Source organism: Parambassis ranga, chromosome 2 (assembly GCF_900634625.1).
Source record: "Parambassis ranga chromosome 2, fParRan2.1, whole genome shotgun sequence".
Taxonomy (NCBI): domain Eukaryota; kingdom Metazoa; phylum Chordata; class Actinopteri; family Ambassidae; genus Parambassis; species Parambassis ranga.
This window is the reverse complement of record NC_041023.1, coordinates 25,901,225-25,924,022: the sequence shown is the minus strand read 5'-3', so window position 1 is coordinate 25,924,022 and position 22,798 is coordinate 25,901,225. Positions and strand designations below refer to the sequence as shown.

General features: G+C 41.8%; 3 protein-coding genes across 5 annotated transcripts; 2 read left to right on the top strand and 1 right to left on the bottom strand.

Annotated features, from left to right (window-relative positions):
* The first annotated feature begins 4,607 nt into the window (after window positions 1-4,607).
* Window positions 4,608-12,617, top strand: cmah (cytidine monophospho-N-acetylneuraminic acid hydroxylase). Of its 3 annotated transcripts, XR_003670290.1 has the most exons (16): window positions 4,608-4,691; window positions 5,661-5,871; window positions 6,019-6,110; window positions 7,793-7,902; window positions 8,140-8,330; window positions 8,504-8,584; window positions 8,688-8,754; window positions 8,875-8,956; window positions 9,026-9,163; window positions 9,244-9,379; window positions 9,574-9,717; window positions 10,484-10,658; window positions 10,880-10,983; window positions 11,059-11,114; window positions 11,235-11,351; window positions 11,652-11,674. XR_003670290.1 is itself a non-coding variant. In XM_028400741.1 (15 exons), exons 2-15 carry the CDS (start codon window positions 5,669-5,671, stop codon window positions 12,032-12,034), a joined length of 1,764 nt encoding a protein of 587 aa, XP_028256542.1. In that variant the 5' UTR covers window positions 4,608-4,691; window positions 5,661-5,668; the 3' UTR covers window positions 12,035-12,617. The 3 variants fall into 3 exon arrangements, 1 of the variants encoding a protein (XP_028256542.1); XR_003670291.1 differs by lacking the exon at window positions 10,880-10,983; XM_028400741.1 differs by lacking the exons at window positions 10,880-10,983; window positions 11,059-11,114 and adding an exon at window positions 11,923-12,617 and having other exon boundaries at window positions 11,652-11,767.
* Window positions 12,618-14,474: 1,857 nt separating this feature from the next.
* On the top strand, window positions 14,475-16,533 carry glipr1a (GLI pathogenesis-related 1a). The gene is made up of 6 exons (XM_028400009.1): window positions 14,475-14,672; window positions 14,750-14,998; window positions 15,084-15,196; window positions 15,368-15,453; window positions 15,526-15,552; window positions 15,778-16,533. Exons 1-6 carry the CDS (start codon window positions 14,502-14,504, stop codon window positions 15,942-15,944), a joined length of 813 nt encoding a protein of 270 aa, XP_028255810.1. The 5' UTR covers window positions 14,475-14,501; the 3' UTR covers window positions 15,945-16,533.
* krr1 (KRR1 small subunit processome component homolog) lies at window positions 16,199-21,490 on the bottom strand. Its single transcript, XM_028400008.1, has 10 exons — window positions 21,363-21,490; window positions 20,866-21,041; window positions 20,545-20,679; window positions 20,303-20,428; window positions 20,028-20,111; window positions 18,920-18,976; window positions 17,208-17,378; window positions 17,050-17,127; window positions 16,728-16,824; window positions 16,199-16,645 (listed from the first exon to the last, which is right to left on the bottom strand). The coding sequence occupies exons 1-10, from the start codon at window positions 21,430-21,432 to the stop codon at window positions 16,494-16,496; spliced, it is 1,146 nt and encodes a 381-aa protein (XP_028255809.1). The 5' UTR covers window positions 21,433-21,490; the 3' UTR covers window positions 16,199-16,493.
* Window positions 21,491-22,798: the final 1,308 nt, after the last annotated feature.

Here is a 22,798-nt window from a genome sequence, read left to right as displayed (position 1 = left end):
ACTCTAAGAGCCTGAGCTTGAATGACATCTAGCTTTTTTAGCAGAGAAGGGGCAGCTGATCCAAAGGCTGCACACCCATAATCTGTCACAGAGTTAATCAGCGCCTGGTATACTCTTTTCAAAGCTAAGCAGCTTGCCCCCCACTCCCTTCCTGCCAAACATCTCATCACATTATTCACTTTTTTGCATTTTCCTTCAATCCTGTCAATATGATCCTTCCATGTCAACCCTGAATCAAACATTGCACCCAAAAATTCTCAATTTCCTGTCCATAGATCTTCAGTTTTAAATTTTCTTGCTCACTTTCCTTCTCGTAAAGAAGACTGTTTTTGTTTTTTCCACTGAAAATCGGAACCCCCAGTCATACCCCTACTCAACCACTTCATTGACAGCTTCTTGGGCCTTAACCAATAAATGATTAAGGTTTCTCCCTCTCTTCCATAATGCACCGTCATCTGCAAAAAGGGACTGACCAATATCACCTGGGATATCAGAAAAGACATCATTGATAATGACAATGAAGAGCAACTACCATTCTCAACTGTATATTGGTTAGACATTGCTGACCCAATCCAAACCTGGATCTGCCTACCAAAAAGAAAATCACAGATCCAATTAAAAGCTCTGGCACCAACCTCTAGTTTATGCAATTTTATTAAAAGGCCCTCCTTCCACATCATGTCATAAGCCTTTTCTATGTCAAAGAACAGTGCAATTACTGACTCTTTGTTTGCCTGGGCTTTCCTGACTTCATTCTCCAGCCTGATAATAGAGTCTGTGGAGTTCCTCGCTCTCCTAAACCCACTCTGGAAACTAGCTAACATTCCTCTTCTTTCCAGGTCAAATGACATCCTTTCTGTTATCATACATTCCATTATTTTACACAGATTTGATGTAAGAGCTAGATGAATCTTTCCCCGGTTTCCTTATTGGCACAATTAAGGCCTCCTTCCATGCAGATGGGAGCTTTCCCTCAATCCAGTTGAGCAGCACCGGAAGTGACGTGCCTCTTCTCTTCTTTGTGTATCGTAAGTTGCATGGTTGGTACAATCACAGAAGCGCATTGCTGCCACCATGACAGAAACATTTGCTCTGTGTTATTACAGCGCTTTAGGTGGTGGTAGCTGTTCGGACACTACGTTCACTTAAAATGGAATATGTATTTTTTTTATTGATAACATGCAAGTATTTTGCAGGTTAAATATAAACATGCTTTTGATCAGTTAATCAAAATATAAATAACTCCACTAAGTACTAATGCAAGCAGATGGCCCTGTTAACCTATTTTGAGTGCAGTGAAAAGGCCTGTGTGTACTGGATATTTTACATGACCCAAATATTTACCTTTCTAGAGCGTCTTCTTTGCTCATCCAGCATATTGAGAATGAAATGTCGTCGCAGCGTCCTGGAAGAAAGCAGTGAGACTTTGAAAGGTCTGCGGGAAGCGCGCATGGACACACCGCTGTATACTCACCAAATGATATAGTATGAGGCACAAGGATGAAGAAGACGAACCAATACTGTAAAGACTTCCTGAAATGACAAACGCTGGTTAATGCACAGGAACTGAATTAGATGTGTTACTTCAGTGATGTCATGTATGCCCTGCCACACCTCCCGAGAGTTGTTGCTCTTGAAGAGGTGGTATGCGCATCCTGTGGTCCACCTTGCCTTTTTATGCCTCTTTTCAGTTCAGCTCGAGCAGCTCGGTACAGTGCTCTATCCCCTGACCTAAAGGCAGCGTCGCAGGCTCTGAAGAGTGTCCGCACATGCTGTACGCATGCTTGATGTTGATACACATGATCCAAAGATGTGAACACCGTTGGGGTGGGCCCGCTGTTGTTCGTTTATGGCGTTCAGCAGGAGAGAGAGCACTGTGTTTACGTTGGCATTGGGTGATAGATATACAGCCGTTATGAACAGTCAGCTCTCTCGGCAGATAGGCCGACATCTTACAGTCATGTACTCTACGTCCATTATCAAGGCCACTGATCCAGAGATATTTAACAATGTAATCTCTCAGTAAGATGTGATAGGTTTCAGGTTAAAAACCTTTGTTTGTCTGCTGGCAATAAAAATGTATCTTGTGCAATAGGATTAATGGAACAGAATGCAGTAAAGTGATGATGATCCATATAGTTTAGAGTTCATAACAGACAGATGTTCAGTGTCTGTTTTTTTATGAGCAAACACATAAAAACATGGATAGCCTCTGCAGAAACACATTATCAAAGCCACAAATATATGGCTGATCACATCTCAGTGTCAGTACTAGCAAGCACAACAGTATTAGTGATGCTTCTGAAGAAACTTTTGATTCTTTTGCCGCATCTTTATTAAAATAGAGATCTTTAGAGATATCAAACTCAAGTCCTTCAAATCACCTCAGCAACCATTCTGACCTGACAGACATATGCGTAAGCAGGTCATAGTAATAGCTTTAATACCTGCAGTGACTGGACAGTGAAATCCTGTTAATGTTTTACAAAGAATCAACTCGGAGGCTGCCTCCCACTCTGGGGATAACAGGAGGCTTCCTGAAACAGGAACTCCTGTGCAGGAAGTGTTTGTTTTGACTGCCCACAGTTGAACTGCACATTGTTGAGTAAAACTCTTGTGAGCATGATTTGACAGTACTACTACTGTTTCCTTTAGCTCTCTCTCTGTCTCTCCCTCTACAACTTCTTATATGCTTTTGTCTTCAGCTTCTGGGCTGTGTTATGTCCTCCCTTCCAGAGGTCAGTCCCGCCTCATCATCCTCTGTCCAGGCATTCCTCTCCGCTAGCTTTTGTCCTTATCTCACTTTGTAAACTGTTAAAGCACCATCAGAACTCTTGTCGGGTCATAAGTTTTGTTCAGAGCTTATAAACCACTGTAGTGCAAAAATCAAGCAAGAGACTAAGCGTGCTGTCTGTCCTGTTTTGAAGGCTTGAATACCCACAGCCAGTAGTCAGGGTTAAACACTCAAAGACCCTCCTGACTGATCATTCTGGTTTACTATTCAATCAGAAAGCAATGGTGAGATACACTACATTTGAAAGTTTGTTTTATTAAGTCATAACAAATCTCTTAGATATAGTGTTCTTAATGCATTTGATTTCATTTTGTTTCCATTTTTAAGGACCAGATTTATTTAAAACGTAAATAAATAAAAGTATTTTTAGGAATAGACATCAGGCCAAAAGGTTGATGGATGGTTTGAAACACACACACATAGAGCTGTCATATCTGAGAATAAAAACCATGAGTCAGTTGAACATCCTCTTAGAAAATCTGCATCATTCACTTCACTCTATTCTCCCCCATAGTTAACTCTTCGCTGCTGCCCTGCTGTTATATGAACTTTCAGATTCTGACATCTTACTGAAACTATAGAAGGCGTGGTATATATTCTCAGAAACACTTCAGGATTAGGCCTAATAAAGTTTCATCTTATCTTATTTTATTGTCAATAAACAAAGCTTTATTGTCCTTGAACAGGTCTTGGTCACTAGAGGTAGAGAGAGTGCGAGGATGGTGAAGAGGGAGAGGGAAGCGGATAGACATAAGCGGAGGATGAGGGTCATTCAGGTGCCTTTTGGCAAATTCCAGACGGGATGCCATGTTTGTTTTACTAAGGAGGCCACTCTACCATACAGGCCTAATTGGTGGATTGCTGCAGAGATGGTTGTCCTTCTGGAAGGCTGTCCTCTCTCCACAGAAGAACACTGGAGCTCTGACAGAGTGACCATCGGGTTCTTGGTCACCTCCCTGGCTAAGGCCCTTCTCCCTTCCTTGTGGTTCCAAACATCTTCCATTTATGAATAATGAAGGCCACTGCGCTCATTGGGACCTTCAAAGAAGCAGAAATTTTTCTGTGTCCTTCCCCAGATTTGTGCCTCAAGACAATCCTGTCTCGCAGGTCTACAGACAATTCCTTTGACTTTATGCTTGGTGTTTGTGCTCTGACATGCACGGTCAACTGTGGGACCTTATTGTGTGTGCCGTTCCAAATGTGCAATCAACTGAATTTACTGCAGGTAGACTCCAATTAAGATGCAGAAACATCTCAAGGATGATCAGTGGAAAAAAGATGCACCGGAGCTCAGTTTGAGCTTCATTGCAAAGGCTGTGAATACTTATGTAAATGTAATTTCCTAGTTTTCTATTTTTAATAAATTCAAAAAATGTAAAAAAAAAAAAAAAACTTTTTCCATATTGTCATAATGGGGTATTGTGTGTAGAATTTTGAGGTAACATTAATTTAATACAATTTGGAATGAGGCTGTAACGTGACAAAATGTGGAAAAAGTGAAGCGCTGTAAATACTTTCTGGATGCACTGTACACACACACATACACACACACACATATATGGGCTTACATATACATATATGATTGAGTTCCATTTGTTTTGGAACAAAGTGAAGTGACGAAGGGGGAATCTTGTACATATCTTTTTTTAAATCAGGATACAGGTCTTGAAAAGTCAAGTGTAAAGACGATTTAAATCTCCTTTACGTATTGGATGACAGAATTTTCATCAACATCCGTGATTCCTGATTTTTAGACAGAGCGCGCTCCAGTGCTTGGGGCGGGCCCAACACAGCTCAATATATAAGACGTGCGAGCGGAGTGACGCCAGAGCAGTGAAAGTTATCTCGCGGCTCCTTGTAACGGTCTTTTTCCTGTGAGGGGGGTTCAGGCTCGGAGGTGAGTCCACAAAATGTTCTTTAAAACCCGCTTTTACACTTTTAAGTGCAGCGACATGTGTCAGAGCCGCGTCCTGAACCTTAAAATTAGTGGAAATAGTCTCTGTACGATCTCATTGTTTCACTGAGGCTAGAAAGAATTAGGAGCAGAACAATTGAAACAGAAACAACACATTATTGAAATTATAAAGAAATAAAAGTTGACCTAGTATCTTGGACAGACCGCAATGTTCAATGGTTGATGCTCAAGGTTCAATATTCGATTCTTGGTGTGGAAAACCACATGCTGGGTGTCCGTGTCATCAAAGGCTTTATATACATACATCCTATATGTGTGTGTGTGTGTGTGTGTGTGTGTGTGTGTGTGTGTGTGTGCGTGTGTAAAACTAATGTTTCAGGCGCAAATATTAATACACACACACACACTTCCTGCTACACTACAAGCTGCACCTGAAACATTGCTGTAATGAAAAAAACACATTTGTTTCTGTCATTTAAAAGACACAACACAAATGAGCCTTTGTTGTCTTTGATAGCTAATTATCACTGTATCGTGTATTTCAATTGACATGGTATATCTTTAATTACTTTATGATGATTGTTATTTTGATTTTTCTTACTTCAAGTGTGTGTATATGCCAAATAATAATTTACTACATGACAACTTATAACGAAAACCAAAAACATTACAACCAACAATAGGCAGCTGCAAACTACAGGATGAGGAAACAGCTGGATGCAGAAAAATCCAGCATGAAGAAGGACAAGCTACAGTAGATAATTAACAGTAATTAAACTTTAACTACAAATCCAACATGGGGCCATTACTCAGCCAACATTCTTTACAGTGCTTGTTGCAGATGTGGACAATGGCAGACATTTTTTTGTGTAAATCACCTTTTTCTCTTCATACATTGTTATGAATAGCAATTTACCAAAACTATCTTTCCTTTAATCTGACATCTCACAGTTAAAAGGATGTCTCAAAAAGCATCTGTGGTGCTGCGGCTGGATGCTGAGGCAGTGAGCTCACTCAAAGAAGGGCTTAATTTCAAGAGGAATTCTGAAGACAGTAAATGTTACATCATCTATAAGAGCAATGATGGACTCAAAGCATGCAGGAACCAATGCAAACATCAAGGGGGGCATTTTATCAAAGACATTGAGGACTTGGACGGCAGGTGAGACCAAAACACATTTGTTTTATCAAAAGTTTGATAAAGTTTGTGTAAGCTACTTGTTTGACGTGCTGTAGTGAGCTAGTGTTTCTTGATAAATGAGAAAAAGAAGTGTTTTCATTTGACGCAATGTTTTGTCTCTTCACGCAGCACTGTTAAATGTACTAAACACAACTGGGCACTAAATGTGTCGACAATGAAATATGTGAATCCACCAGACAGCTTCTGGCAGGACGAACTTGGTAAGTTCCATCTACCTTGAGGAACATGTTGTACCAAATATTCTCCAAGTTGGTGAAAACTAGGGATGCACCGAATAAAAAATGTTGTAATTGCTTTATTCTTTGAAACAATAATATTTATTTATGCATTTGCAATGCCTTGATTTTAGTGAGGTTAGTACAGTCATAGCCATAAATATAATGGTACTGATAATTGGCATAATAATGTTTTTCAGTTTTCAACCTTGGATTTCTCATTTTCAGTTTTCGGTTTTGACCAAGAATTTTCATTTCAGTGCATCCCTAGTGAAAACATACATCATCCAAATTGTACCCACAGCCATTCATGTCTAAGATTAAGATTAAGAATTACTTTATTAAGTTAAGTTGTAGTAGCAGCAATAAATACAATATATACAAGAAAATATATATTCACACACGCACCTAATAGCAGAATATACACATACACACACATAGAAGCAGATCAAAGAGAAGATAAATACACAGTTAATGTAACTGAGACATTTGAAGTGCACCTGATGATGCTTTAGTCCGAGTTAGTGAGCACAGCTCTGACAGTCACAGATGAGCTATACAGTCTGATGGCAGACGGCAGGAATTACTTCCTGTACCGTTCCTTAGAGCAGCGGGGCAGCAGGAGTCTGTTGCTGAAGCTGGTTCTCAGTCTGTCCACCATGTTGTGGAGAGGGTGGGAGAATTTATTGTCCAGTTGGACACCCAAGAACTTGTAAGATGAGACCATGTCCACATCTTTCCCACTGAGGGAGGGCGGTGGCTTATCCCTGCTGTAGTTCACCACCATCTCCTTCATCCGGGCCACGTTCAGCTGCAGGTGATTCTCCCCACACTACCTGACAAAACACTCCACAAGGCCCCTGTACTTATCCTCCTGTCCATTTTCCACAAACCCAACTATGGCTGTGTCATCCGAGTACTTCTGAAGGTAGCTGTGTAGGTGGTGAATAGAAAAGGAGACAGCACTTTTCTTCGAGGAGCTCCAGTGTTGCTGGAGTTAGGTTTGGCAGTTAGGTCATGCAGGTCATGGTTTGTTTTTGATGGACAGATGATAACAAAAGACTAAATGCATACAAGCCAATCCTGTGGGCTGCCAGCAGAACCACCGGCGAACAAACCAGAGGATTATATCAGACTCATCTGCTTAAGTGGGCTCTATAACATAATCAGGAATATGCTGTCTCCTCTGCCTTGTTTACCCATCATTCTCATTGTTGTTGGGATTCTCCCTTTTTCTTCTATGTAAAGACTTTGTTGCCAAAAGTTTTAAATTAAAACTTTTAATGATTCATATCGCTAACCAGCAGCTAACACAGTGTAGCTAAAGTTTGACTTGCTACTACTACTAGATAGTGAAAACAATAAAATGCACCAATAACTCTGTGGTGACAGACAGACATTAACTTGTCGTCAAATACTGTAAGCCATTATTATTAAGATGCAGCAGGCCCCATTCAAGGCAAAAGGGTGAAGAAATAAAGGCATGTATTACAGTCTGAGAAGTTTCTTAAGCCTGCGTAACAGCATGAAGAAAGAATAATTCCAAAATGTATTTTTAAAAAACAAAACAAGGACATTTCAAATGTAATTACATGCAACTAATCTATTATTTAATGAAAGTAAATAAATAAAGTCAGCTGAACAGGAGCATTCTGTCACTCACACAGAGGTAGAGTTCTTGGATGATGGTGGACTTCAGCTGTTGGAGCTGGACCCTGCAGACCCGTGGCTGGCTGACCCAAGAGAACCACAAGAGCTCCAGGAAGGAGAGGTGAAGGTATGTGTTTGTCTGTTTGAGGAAGAACAGATCATGCACTCCACAGCGAGTTATTGTAAGGTGACAAAGAAAAATTATATTTATACTGTTGCATGTGACGAGTCACAGCTGTGCCTGGAAGAACCCTCCTCCATGTGGATTTTGTAAATCTCATCCTTTACTAGCATTTTAAGATCCAACAATAGTCATGGTAATAATATTATATAAGCCTCAAGTGAAACTGACCTTTCCTCCCAGGTGACATACTTCACTCATGCTTGCATGGAGCTGCAGTTCGGAGTGAAACGATTTATGTTCGACCCGTGGCTGATTGGTCCTGCTTTTGCCAGGGGCTGGTGGCTGCTTCATGAGCCCCCAGCAGACTCCCTGGACAGACTGTGTGGGACAGATCTCATCTACATCAGCCATATGCACTCAGACCACCTCAGGTAACCTCTGCTGTTAAACACGCATTACTATGTTACACTGACATTAGCAAGGTGATTGTTTCAAGTTTCAGGTTGCAGGCACATAATAACTAAATCTGAGCAGATTTTTAAATCAACATTTAGACAGCGTACTGGGGTATTTTTGGTGATTTGACATGCTGTATCTTCTATAGCTACCCAACACTGAAAGTCCTATCAGAAAGAAGACCAGATGTCCCCATATACGTAGGTGACACATCCAGACCAGTCTTTTGGTTAGTATAATGACAGAGCTGCACTTACAGATATTTAAAAACAAGTCATTAATGTGTTTCAAGTAACCAGCCGCAGCCTCTTCTTTTTGTCATGATGCATCAGGTATTTAGGGCAAAGTGGAGTCAAACTGACCAACATCAATGTCGTTCCTTTTGGTGTCTGGCAAGAGGTAAGTCACAACTTCACATCAGAGCAAATAAATACATGAGAATAACTAGAATCAAAAATATTGAATCAAATACATTGAAAAAAATATCAAAAAACAAACAAATCGCCTCGCCTCATGCAGATTGACGATCACCTGAGATTTATGATCCTTATGGATGGTGTACACCCAGAAATAGACACCTGCATCATTGTTGACTATAAAGGTTTGTGCTTTTGAATGATTTATGCTTGTTTATATAAAAATAGATGGTTTTAACATACTTTAATTACAGGTCACATGATCCTGAACACCGTGGACTGCACCAGACCAAATGGAGGCAGGCTACCGCACAATGTAGACCTGGTGATGAGCGACTTTGCTGGAGGGGCATCTGGATTCCCTATGACCTTCTATGGAGGGAAATACACAGGTGAGGCAGGTGTTCTTAACTCTTAGTGGTGTATGTGTGCGCTATAGCTAGCAGCAAATTTGTTGTTTGTCTGTTATAAGATTCCTGGAAGGCACAGTTCATCAAAACTGAAAGGAGGAAGCTGTTGAACTACAAAGCTACGCTGGTGAAATCCCTGCAGCCGAGGATCTACTGCCCATTTGCTGGCTATTTTGTGGAGGCCCATCCAACAGACAGGTAGAGTTTCCATCAATGGGGCCGTGCACCCCATTCAGTCAGTGGTTGATGAGAGAGTTTCTGTTGTAGACTTCCACATGCAGATGAACAGATGTGCAGTTTCTGTGGTTGTGTTTACACCATAACCTATATTATTGGTTTATTCTCGTAATGTATCTCTTCCATTTGTTTGTCTCTCCTGTGTTTATGTGAAGATACATTAAGGATATAAATGTTAAAAACTGTGCAGAGGACCTCAATGCGCTTATCAAGGAGTTTGCACCTGAAATCAAAACATGGACCCCTAAACCAGGTGCAGTGCTGGACCTCAGCCTCGCTCTGAGAGACTCTACAAGCAGGTCTGTGTGTGTGCTGCACATAACTTTCATTACACATGTCAGTATAAGGCCAGTGTTTACTTTGATTGGGCATGCCAGCAAAGCAAAGCATGAAGTGGCAGTAAATACAGTAAAAAAACACACATAGCCACACACACATACTTAAATACACTTGTCTGTGAAAACAGAAGTGAACCTGACCACGCAGCCTCAGCCTCTTATTGTTGTGCAAGCTCTCTGCCTTTTTATCTGGACTATAATAACTGGAATACAGCTCAGGGTTTGAGGTTAGGTTAGATAACCCAACTGACCGCACATACCATATCTTTGGCAGTGCTGTCCTGTCTGATGATCAAAGGTTCACTTTGAAGACAGCAAAAAACAAAAGAAATAATTATAACAGTGGACTTTAATAATAGCACAGTTGAAAGTAAAATTACAAAGTGACTTAGGAGATAACATATATATGCTAAACCATAAATGTGCAGCTCAGGAGATCAGCTGCTTAAACGTTCAGTGTGCACTCAATGTTCATCTTTGTAAAATAGCAGCTGTGTTCGAGAGAGAAGGGAGGTAACTGGATAAAGGTAACTTAGAGGATTAGAAACGGTCACAGCTGAGGTTATGGCTACTGGGTTATTGACATGTGGCTGCTGCAGCTACATCAAAGTAGTGTTTAACACTACATTTACACTACACTACACTACATTTGTACAAATGTACAAATGTACAAATGTAGTAATGTACATTTTTCATTTACTACTTTCTATATCACCACTGACCACAGTGAGCCCATCACCGACCCACCAGCCGGTACAAAAATCTACAAGGACAGCTACGAGTTTGACTTGTATTTGGATGAATTGAACAGCGCCATCAGCTGTGAGATATTTAAACATCAAAGCTGGATCCAGTTTTATTACACCTGGGCAGGATTTCGAAACTACAACCTTGTTGTGCGGGTAAATATATATATGAACCAACGGAGGCAGAAACTGTCAGCTCTACTTCTTGTACTTTTTCTCTATTTAAGTTGTCATTTGGACAATCCTCCCTTTTCTTGTCACCTTTTACTTTATGCTATTAAAAATGCTATAAAAACAGCTATAGCTTATGCTAAACACAATGCTAAACTGCATTCTACAAACACATTTATTACATACAGTAATAATGTATTTGACAGATTGGTTTTAAGCCTGAAACTATTGGAGATAGAGCTGGTTTGATGAACAGATGGAGCCTGTTTGACCACAGCAGCCTCTGCAGTCACTCAGCTCAGCAAGAACTGTGAGGATGGGAGTCATAGTTAATGATTATAGATAGCTCTTGGTTGTTTCCTCATCATATTTCTCTCCCTTTCAGCTTTGAGTGATCCTCCTTGGCTACTTTCTCTCAAAACCCCTGGCCTGCTCCTTTCAGTAAGCTTTTTATGAACTGAACCTAGTTTTAATTTTGGCTTTTACGCTTTCCTCCTTTTCATTCCCAGCTTGTTTAACACAAATGTGCATTTGAATAATTGCATATGTCTCCACATGTAGGTCATTGAGACAGATGATGACTTTGAACCTGTCAGTGGTGGCTATGACTATCTCGTGGACTTTTTGGATCTGTCATTCCCCACCACGACGCCTAAAAGAGAGCACTCCTATGTGGAAGTGAGTCACTGTGGAACTGAACGTATTATTCCTTCACTCCCTAATTCAATACTTGATTAATTAATTGAATTAACTTCAAACTGAAGGCTGTTTAAAGCTGTCCTCTACATGTAGAAAACTGTCTGCAAATGACAGCATCTTCACATCCATTTTTTTCTGCTTCATGTTGATTCTTGATGTTACATCCAGGGAAGTGATCCAGGGCTAGCGTGCTAAAGTTTGGGGTCATTTGCAGTGTCACACACGAGGTGCTGCTTTGACAGAGCAGTTAAGCTAAATTTCTTTGTCTCTTCTTTCAAGTTAAAAAACAGAATCGGGGTAATGAGGTATACTGTGCTGCACGGGCGTCTCTGGGATGACCTCTACATCGGCTATCAGAACCGAATAAGCCGAGACCCCGACATCTACCACCACAAGTACATACACTCATATGTCTCATATGTTAATATAAGTCATGATAAATGTAATATAATGATGTAAATACTGGAATACAAAATGCACACTGTGTTCCAATGTCAGTACGACCAGGACCGTCATTGTTCCTCACATGTATTATAAATTTGGCCTCCAGGTTCTGGAACCACTTCCAGACAGAGTTACCACTTAGCCGACCAGACTGGGACCAGTTCTTGCAGCAGATACCTATACCACAGGAATCAAGGGACTACTGTGTTGTGGCATGAATCTGGATTATTGGTAAATGAAGAAGAACAAATTTAAAGCACAACAACATTCAAACTATCTGAATAATAATAGCTGGATGTAGGTGATTAACCTTTCGGCAGCTTACTTGTGGAAAAAGAGACTAACTACAGAACATTGTATGACAGAACTACACACGCTCACCTGTCTTGTCAAGTTTCATCTTATTGATCATGATATAATCTGTTCTAATGATTGTGATGGTAATTTCAATCTCTGTATATGCAGTCTCTCCTTTAATATATGTTGTTACTGCCCTGGGACACCCAACCTCCTGTTTCTCACCAAAGTAACAGATCCTTTGCCTTTTCCCATTCAACATTGATGTCTGGGACCTTTCCAATATACAAGAGACTCCAGAAGGAGATCCTGAGTTGTATCCCACACTCCAGGAAGCCAACTTCAAAGTATAACCATGAGACATTATCATCAATAATCAATGTACACACTCTAAAGCAGCGTTCCCCAACCTTTTTTGCACCACGGACCGGTATCATGTAAAACAATATTTTTACGGACCGGCACAGAAAAAAATATATAAAATAAAAACAAAGTGCATACAATGACAACTTACTCTTATGCTTAATTAGTGGGAGCCTTTGAGCTTTCTCAGCAATGAGGCGGTCCCATCTGGGGATAATGGGAGACAATGACACCCGAAGCGTGTTTCTTATGTCCAGTCCACTCCGTCATTTTGTCATTTATTGCTTCTGTCCTTCTTGTTCACGTTTTCTTCTTTCAAAAAACTCCATGGCTTGTCTTTTAATGCAGGGTGCTTGGTCTTAAGTGCCAAAGCAGTTTTGAAGGCTTCGCCACATGTCACTCAGAGCGGACTTGGTGTGTGAGAATCACCTGTTGCAATAAATCCATATTTTAAATAGGACTCCTGATATAGTCTTTTAAATGCAGGTTTCTTTTTCTTTGAAGGGGTAGGCTCCTCTTCTTCTGTCCCCTCGTTAGGTCTTTCCCCTTTCCGAAGAAGCTCTCCAAAGACGTTTGTTTTTTATTTATTTTTGCTGCTTTTAGGCTTAATTTTGGGGCCGTATCCCGTGACCGAGACCAGCGTCTGCAGGTGCTTAAAGGCACAGGCGGATGAATCTGATCGATTTATAAATGAAACAGCTTTCAGACTCAGATAATGAATAATATATTTTTTTGCTCAGTCGTTCTGTGCGGCCCGGTACCAAATGACCCACGGACCGGTACCGGTCCCCGGCCCGGTGGTTGGGGACCACTGCTCTAAAGCACAATACACAGTGAGTGTATATTTTGTGGTGCACATGCATTCATTAGAATATACTTTATTAATCCCTTTGGGAAGGTCCCTTGGGGAAATTTGGGAATTAGCACTAAACCTTAACACCACAGGAAGGACGTGCACCCCAACACTACTGAATTCTTAAAATGCACGGCTCCCTCCCTTTGAGCTGCACTTAACCATGTACATCTATTTTTTCCCAATGCACTAGGGTTGTTTATGCTGAATGAATCAATTGTAATGAAATGTATTTTCTTTGCACCACACAGCCTAAAATTGACATTTAAATGGTGTTTTGCATAATCTGTATTATGGAATAAATACAAATTTATAACTTGAAGTTACACATAACTTGTTCGTGAAGAATCAAACCACTCGATGCCTAATCTTTTCACTCAGGGTCATTCTTAATACAGATAGCATAGTCAGTTCCTATTAACCACCTGCTGTTTGTTTCCACCACTCCCAGATGGCGTTAGAAAATAATCCCATAAATAATAGATAAAAGATGACTCAGTCGTCCTCAGAGGACAGATGTACCCCCAGCCATGTGGCCGAAATGGGAGGGTGGTCATTGTGGTTCCTCAAACAGTCCTCTTCCTCTCAGCCACAAATTACAGGAAGTGATTTTTGAAAGCATTTGGGAGGGTAATTGATGAGTTAATGGTACATGTGGCAGAAACATGATCATTCTATGCTGGTGGCCATGATAATAGTACAATGGCAACACATAAAACCTAAGAAGATAAAGGCTTTACCAAAAGAAGTGATCAAATCCTTCATACTGTGAAAAAGAACAAGACAGAGCTGTTTATCCTTAAATGCAAAATAAATACGGTACAACAAATAATGACAGCTGTAATTAAGATAAGTGCAAATAAACTGTGTAAATGTATAAATCATACACAACTCTCCTATTTAATGAAGACAACAGTGAGACCATCAGGAGAGAGGATGCAATACATGAAGTATTTTCCCATGTATGGTCTTATGGATCCGAGTGAGAGCGCAGTGTGAACTAGCGGTTTACTACAGTCTATTTTAAACACTGTGCTGCATGTGTCAAATGGTGGACAGCTCACACCCTGTGAACTTCACTGTCTTCTCAAAAACAGCCTTACATCCTGTTTCTGTAGGGTGTGTAACTTCCTGTAGCACTTAAAACAGATAAAGAAGTGTCAAACTGAAACATGGCGAGCAGGGTGCAGATGTTTCTGCAGGCGTGGACTCTCCTGGGTTTAGCTGTGTGGTCGGCCTCGATGCCAGAAATCAGTGATGTGAAGTTCATCGACGAATGTGTGAGGGAGCACAACAGAGCGCGCTCTGGCGTCAGCCCACCTGCGAGCGACATGCTGTACATGGTAGGATTTTTAACCACTCGAATGCTGTCATTTATAATAAACGTGTAATAATAATAATAAGTAATCTACTCATCCAGACATGGGATGCAGGCTTGGCCATTACTGCGAGAGCGTGGGCAAGACACTGTGAGTTTAAACACAACATCTACCTTGGAGATGTGCGCCGTGTCCACCCCACCTTCTCCTCTGTAGGAGAGAACATCTGGACAGGCGCCCCGCCATCATCTTTTGATGTAAGCCGTGCAATACAACGGTGGGTGAATGAAACACAATACTACAACTACCAAGCGAACACTTGCCAGTCCATCTGTGGCCACTACACACAGGTATGTGCCTTCAGTGATAAAGTGATTATTGTGTGTCTTAAAGAGATGATGGGGTTGTGTGTTTCACGCTCGTCTTTGCTCCCAGGTTGTGTGGGCGAGTAGCTACAAGGTCGGTTGTGCAGTCCAACGGTGTCCAAATGGTGTGGAGTACTTTACTAAACACGAAGGTGCTTTGTTTGTCTGCAACTATGCCACTGCGTAAGTCTAACATGCGCCAGTCAGTTTCATGCGAAATAAAGTGGTTTACTGTCAGACTATTCACTTCTCCTGCCTAATAAAGACCTAATAAAGTTCCAGGACAACATGCCGCCTGAATGAACAACCTTGTTATCTATGACATAAGAATGTGACTTCAGTCTGCCTTTGCAGTGGTAACATAAATGGAAGACAACCATACAAATCTGAAGGAGAATCCGGTCCTAAATGTGAAGGCACATATAAGGACAATCTGTGCAGTGAGTATCAAAAGACAGAGCACCGTAAAAAGGCACGTCAACCTTTCCTTATGTGTCCTAATGTCGTTGCAGGGAGCCCTGAACGAGATTCACAGAAAAGTAAGTGAAACACCAGACAATACTTTTCCTTTAAAGACTGCTGTGCAGTTCAGAGTGTTTCACAAAACAGCTTTCCATTAATGCAGTGTATCAGATTAGACATTTATTTATTGAAGGAAAGCCTCTAGAGATGTAGCACTACATGATCCATGAATGAAGAAAAGTTCTGTGGTATTATGGGTGCGTATAAATGGCTCCACTGGATAACCATATAAATGTTTCCAGGCTACAACTGGACACCAGACTGGGACCCTGTACTGACTCTGGCTGACACCAACATAGGCACTGGCTATGTGGCCACCCTCATCATCCGGCCTGTTGCCCTCATCATCACCTTCGCAGCAGCATATGCAGTGCGCTACTTTTACCCTGACGTCTTCTGCTATGAGTAGAGCAGCTGTTTTGTTGTACAGAGCAGCGTTAACATGTTCAGCTTCTTGTTCTGTCCCTCAGCTTTGCTTCTTTGGTTTTGCTCCAAGCAACACCGTACAACATAGCGGCGCAGATTAACAGCAAGTCATTACTTGTTAACAGCATATATGATGAGATCATTTACACACATCAGCTGCAGCTTCAAGCCTGTGTGACCTCACATGGTGTACATGTGCTGGGAAAAAACAAACGATAAAACCAAAATTGAACCGAGGTCGTTTAAAAACTTTAATTTTTTTATGTCTGAAAGAGTGAAAACAGATCTGTCTAAACAAAAAAGGAAACATAAATACTGTCCATTCAAAAGAGGAAGAAAAAACACGAACGTTCATGTTCAACACACTTGGGTCTGTTTTCAAAACAAGTAGCTGAATGAAGCCATCTGGAATCACTTGATCCGTGCATGCGCACATGCACAGTCTTCCTAGGTGCTTACAGTCTTGTGTCCACGACATGCCCCCCCCCTCACATGGTGCTTGTCACATCAGCAGTGGGGTGTGTGTGTGAGATTAACCTTTGTTTTTTGTTTTGCTCTTTTTCTTTCTGTCTGTGCTGCTGCTGGGTGGAGCAGGGCTCACCGGAGGAGCCCCCAGCTTCTTTGTTTTGGCCTTTTTCACTTTGTCCTTGATGGCTTCGATGTCCAGCTTAGTTTCTGTTGGGGCTGTAACAGAGTCAACAGGGTAGGAAGAGAGCTTAGTATGACTACAGCAAACAGTGATGGTGCATTGTTTTTTTAACCTCACCTTTAGTAGCCTTCTTCATCAAAGGCTTCTCTTTAGGAGGAATGAAAGCTTTGTTCCGCTCTTCTTGCTTCTTGGTTAACGCTTCTGCCTGTTTGACCTGGGAAAGAGGAACAATGAGTTACTGATGACAACATGAGTTTAATACAGCTGAGACGTCTTACATCACTTTCTATACACTGCAGTTCCTCAAATGGGATGTTGGCCTTAATGGAATTAGCCCTTGCTAAACTAGCTTGCTGGTTTACAGACACAGCAGCTCTGTGGCTGATCATTCTGGCCAGATGCTCCTGCACAGTGGAAATGAATCCACTCTGATGCTCACCTTTATTTCCTCCATCTTCTTCCTCCTTTTCACACTTTCACGCAGAAAGAATTCTCCTGTGGCCAGCTCCTTATCAACCTACAAAGGGAGCCCGCTTTGTTAGTAAGACGACATGAAAGCAGTTGCAGATGTGTGTTTTCAGACAAGCTGCTCCTGACCTTGCTCTCTGGCTGTGGAGGAGGGAATGGTGTGTACTCCTTCTTCATGCTCTTCTTCTTGGGCTCCTTGCGCTTGGCCAAGTTTTTATGACGGAACTTTGGAAGGAAGCGTTCCCAGCTTTGCGTCCGCAGGTCAGGGTCTTTGCACAGCTCCCGTTTGATCATCAGAGTCTGACAGCGGCAGCCGTGAGAGAGTTTGTGGGATTAAAGTACTACAATCATGATGCTTTGGAAGTGTACATTCTCTCTATCACTACTGTTTTTGCTTGCAGAGACAGTTTGAATTAATTTATCACAGAGGCTGCAACAATACCCACTAGTGGAGCAGACAGAGGCCTTTCGTACTGCACATTGGTTTCATTGTCAAACTTCAGATCCTATGGAGCCCTTGAAGGGACATTGGCAAAACAAATGTCGCACTCATGAGAAACTAATTCATACTCATGAGAAGATATGCCGTGTGTGAAACTACCTGGGGTGCTGGAGACACTAGAGATAATAATTAAGCTGGATCCATACTCCACGAGACAAAGACATTTTTCCCCCCTGCAGACGTTACGCCCACAAAATGACGTCATTTTTTGTCTCTGACCGCCCGCTGATCCGCACTCCTGTGCACAGGGTCCGGGCCAAACTTTGTCTTTCAAGGCTGTGCGGCAACCATGCTGTGATTGGTCGGAATTTATTGTGGGCGTGATGAAAGTGGAGAAGCGCAAGAGCCTCTCCAGGTATATAGGTAGGTGTATAAACAGCACTGATTCAACAGATTTAGATAAGACCATACCGGTTTTGCATGATGAGCAATAAAAGAAAGAAAGGCAAGTCAGGGTGATTTGTCACCAATAACTCCAGACAGCCGTTCACACATACCAGATGGTGACTGTTATTACCATTCTATATACTCCTACATACCGGGGCATAATAGGCTCGTTAACAATGTCTGTATATCTTTGCTATTGTTACTTTTAATGTCGCATCTTCACAGCTCATCACCGGACAGTTTGAAGTATCGCAGGTACATTGGAACACAGTAGATGTGCAAATGTGGTCATAAAGGCACAAAAGACCTTTTTTTGTATCTCTTACCACCCGTGGAGTGCGTTCTCCGCTCTTTGTCTCGCGGAGTATGGAACAGCCTTTACTTATGTCCCTTTAGGGGCTCGGTAAGATCCAGCATCAGGTTAATTTGCTTTAAGTTAATGTCATCTCCTTTGAGTCTCTGTTAAATGTCTAAAAACTATTTTGCTGTAAAAGATGCTATACAAATAAAACTGGTCTGAACTGAAAAGGTGTGTGTGACATTTGTTTCCACTGCCACATTATTACCACTTGCCTATTTTTTAATGTAATACTGATCAGCCTGCTCTCACAGTGAGAACCATCTTTTACCTCACAGTGCATGTGCTGCAAAGAAACTCCCGGCATGTGTGCCTAATAATGTCTCCCTATGAATATACAGCACATTTTGCTGACTGCTTGTGTAAACAGGACAGTGAGTCTCCTACTTTAAACACGTAATTCAGTGGTGCATCTGCTCCTTCATGCCCTCAGCTCCAGGCTGAGCCACCACTGGCGTTTAAACCCAGAGAGGTTTATATTTCAGTCAGAAGGTCAGAACAAGGATGGAGAAATTCTTCATTGGGCATGACTGAAACTTTTTAATCCTTTTAGAACTATTTTTGCCAGTAAAGCCCTGTTTGAGTCTAACATACCTTGATATTGTAGATGGGGTGAATGTTCTTCATGGTGTCCATCACCACTTTACGTACCTGAACAGACGAGGAAAAAGACACATTAAACTGTTATAAATGTGTGTACATTCAATGATTTTAGAATCCAGCTTTAATTCATTATATTTATTAACATAACATAACATAAACCATTGGAGACCACCTCCTATTAAACTAAGTGTTTTTCAGCATGCATTATTCATATAACAATCTCATTTAAAGGCTGTTCCATACTCCACGAGAACAGAGAAATCGCTCCACGGGTGGTAAAAGTAAAAAAAAGGCATACTCCGCGAGATGTGTGTGTGCAGAACTCCTCATACGGCCCTCCTACGCAGCGCATGTCACACACAAAAGGTTGACAATGCAATTGCATTGTAAATTGTGCACACAGTCGTGGTTACCTGGCCTAACGAGCTGATAATGTTCAGGGAAGAGGGCGTACAGCATGACAATAGATAGAAGATCAATGTAGCTGACTGTAGCAGACCTCTGGTCTGTGTGAGTTTAATTCTGTGAACGTGTGGATGACTGTCTGCAATAATACATCCCGTCTCCCGGTGTTTAATGTGCGTGAGTCACTGTAACGCCGTGATCAATACTGGGATTAATGTTTATATCGCCACCTTTTGGACAGACACTCTGCTCTGTGCGCCGTGTTTCTCCTTCCAGGAGCTGTTTGCCAGCTGCTCATCTAAACTGTCCATCGTCGTTGTACTTCCTCCTTCTGTCTGTGTGTTCTGCACCTGAAGAAGCTCTTGCGCTTCTCCACATTCATCACGGCCACAATAAATTCCGACCAATCACAGCATGGTTGACGCACAGCCTTGAGAGAAAAAGTTCTGCCCGGGCCATGTGTACGAGAGTGCTGCACAACGGGCGGTCCGAGATAAAAAAAATGACGTCATTTTGTGGGCGTAACGTCGGCAGGGGGAAGGGAGTTCTCTGTTCTCGCAGAGTATGGATCCAGCTTAAGAAATGCAGTTTGATATTGTTATCATTTTATTTGTATCTACAAAGACACCTTATATTAACTGAAGGTGAGCCTTCCCACCCTGTGTCCAGTATTTGAACAGTGTGACACTCGTACCTCCTTCAGGCCGTTGTAAGGCCCCAGGGCCGACACAGTGTTTCCCTGCACCATCACGTAGCAGTTAGTCAGCAATTCTAACGCCTGAAATGACAAGACAGGAGGGCAAAATAAGGTGGATAACGTGCCGTTTAATTAGGATGAGTGTTGGTAATTATTGAAAGAGATATTAGATCCCACCACATCATCATCAATAACAATAAAAAAGCTGTATGTCTAGGATTATGTTCAAGGCAGGTGTGAATGTTCAGCTGGACTCTGAGTGCAGCACTCACTTTTAGGGTAGACCCTTTGGGGCCAATCAGGCGCTGTCTTCGCTTCACAAACCGCTCTCTGTTCCTCACCAGGGTGCCAATTTTAATGATGTCACAGGCCACGTCGTCCTGTAAAATCCGCACAGCCTGAAAGCAACACAAAGAAAAGCAGATGAAATATGACACTCTGTGATAACATTTAGAAATAACAAGAAACTGATTCTGTGCACACATGCAGTACAAACAGTACACGACTTGGCTACCTGTTCAAATGGGACACTCCTTGCCAGCAACTTGATGAGGTCTCTGGCTCTCACTATGGCATATGGGTCAAAGGTTTTCTTAGTGGTGCAGACTGTCATGCTGCCCTCTATGAGGTCCAAAGACACTTTGACGTGCTGCCAAAGCATGATCAATATGACACAGAAGTCAATATGTGACGTACACTGAAGAGTCCTGAAAATACAATGGGTGATGTTTGTTGTTGTAGACGTGTTTGTGGTGTTACAAAGACATGACTCCTTGTGCATTGTCTCAGGTTTAAACCCAAAAAGTGAGGTGATAACTGCCTGTCCTGGACTTACCGCCTCTCCTAAAGCCTTCTCCACCAGTGGCCAGCACTCCTTTAAATAGGCTTCTCTGTATTTGGGGAAGAGGGTGGCAAAGCTGCTCTCCTCCAGCATACCGCGGGGATTATCATCTCTGCTAAACGCCGGCTCCCTCCATCCATCGGGTACAGTCAGGAGCTCAGATTCATCCACTGCAGGGCACAGGCATCAAAACCTTACTACAGATGTTCTCAGCTCCACTCCCCGTTCAATACTCATACAAAACACACAGCCTTTAACGGCAACTCCGCAAAATGTTTCTGTAGATGTGGATCTGTCTGGTGCTTTGGGTCGATCATAGCACAGGTTTCAGAGATATGCACGTTCTAAGTTTTAAGCTTTCCACCGTCATGCTTCCTGGTGCGTGCCTCGCACGACGTGTTTACATGTATTAAATCACAGCTTTGCCTAACAACGAGTGCGTAGCTACACATTAATTAACAATCTCGGGAGTTTCAGTATCAACAACTCACCTTCATGTTTAGTCTTTTTTGATTTTTTCGCTGTTTCGCTCACGCCGTCTGCCGTTGAGGAGGACGCCATTGTTGAGCAGCAGCGGAAGTGACGCGCCCCTTCTCTTCTTTGTGTATCGTAAGTTGCATGGTTGGCACAATCACATAAGCGCATTGCTGCCATCACGACAGAAACGTTTGCTCCGTGTTATTACAGCGCATTAGGTGGTGGCAGCTGTTTGGAGACTACGCTGATGACGTTCACTTAAAATGGAATATGTATTTTTCTTATTGATAACATGCAAGTATTTTGCAGGTTAAATATAAACATGCTTTTGATCAGTTAATCAAAATATAAATAACTCCACTAAGTACTAATGCAAGCAGATGACCCTGTTAACCTATTTTGAGTGCAGTGAAAAGGCCTGTGTGTACTGAATATTTTCATTACATGACTTATTTTTCAGTCAGATGTATTAGTTCTTTAATAATGGAAAAATATGAGCATCTCCAGAGAAAATATTAATGAAATGCCTCCTACATGTGCAGGCTGTCATGTCACCTTTTGTGTTCCTACCAATGTTGAGACCGCACAGACAGCCTTGCTCTGCTCTGGTATTCAGTAATTTCATTCTTGTCAGACAATTTCAACCACTGTTTATACACTTCCTTTCCTCTGTTTCCATTACTGATAAACATAACATAATCAGAGTTCTGCTCAGGTCTGCAATAATTCATAGCGTTCCAAACACATTATTGCAACCGCAGCTGTTCGAAGTACGTCATGATAGCTTTAGTTGCACTGACCAAGAGTACCATTACTCCCAGAAGGCCTATTGATCCGGCCACAATGGAGATCACTGTCATGTGCTCTGCCCCTGCAAGAGATGAACACAAGTTATTTGATCACAGCTGTGTAGGACTGTTGAGAGCAGCCCTATCTAAAGCAGAAAAAATATATAACGAATGAAGCATAAACGAATGCAGGTGCTACTGGTGACCTTTGAAATCATCTTTTAACTTGAGCTAACTTGAGTGGACAGGTGCTCTGTTGAGTTGGACTCACAGTCAGATGGTCGGACTGGCTTCAGTCCGACGTTGACAATCAGAGGTCCAGCAGACACGACAGCAGCTCGTTTCCCCCCTTTGTCCACCACACCCACTGACCTCTCGGTGCGCTGCATGCTGGTGCAATTCTGTGAGAAAATAAGAGCTGTCTCTTCATTTTCATACATAAAGAATAAAAAAAAGACTGCAATACATCTATATCGGCCTGATAATGTAAACCAGTCCTTCATAAGCAGAACTGGTGGCTGCAGCCATATGTAAAGAAATATATTGACACAGCACTAATTTTTATTAAAATTATGTATCATTAAATCCTGTAATAACAGGATCACTGAGGTTAATACGATGCTGTGCATTCCGTTACTGCAAATTAGACTTAGTTTATGGCA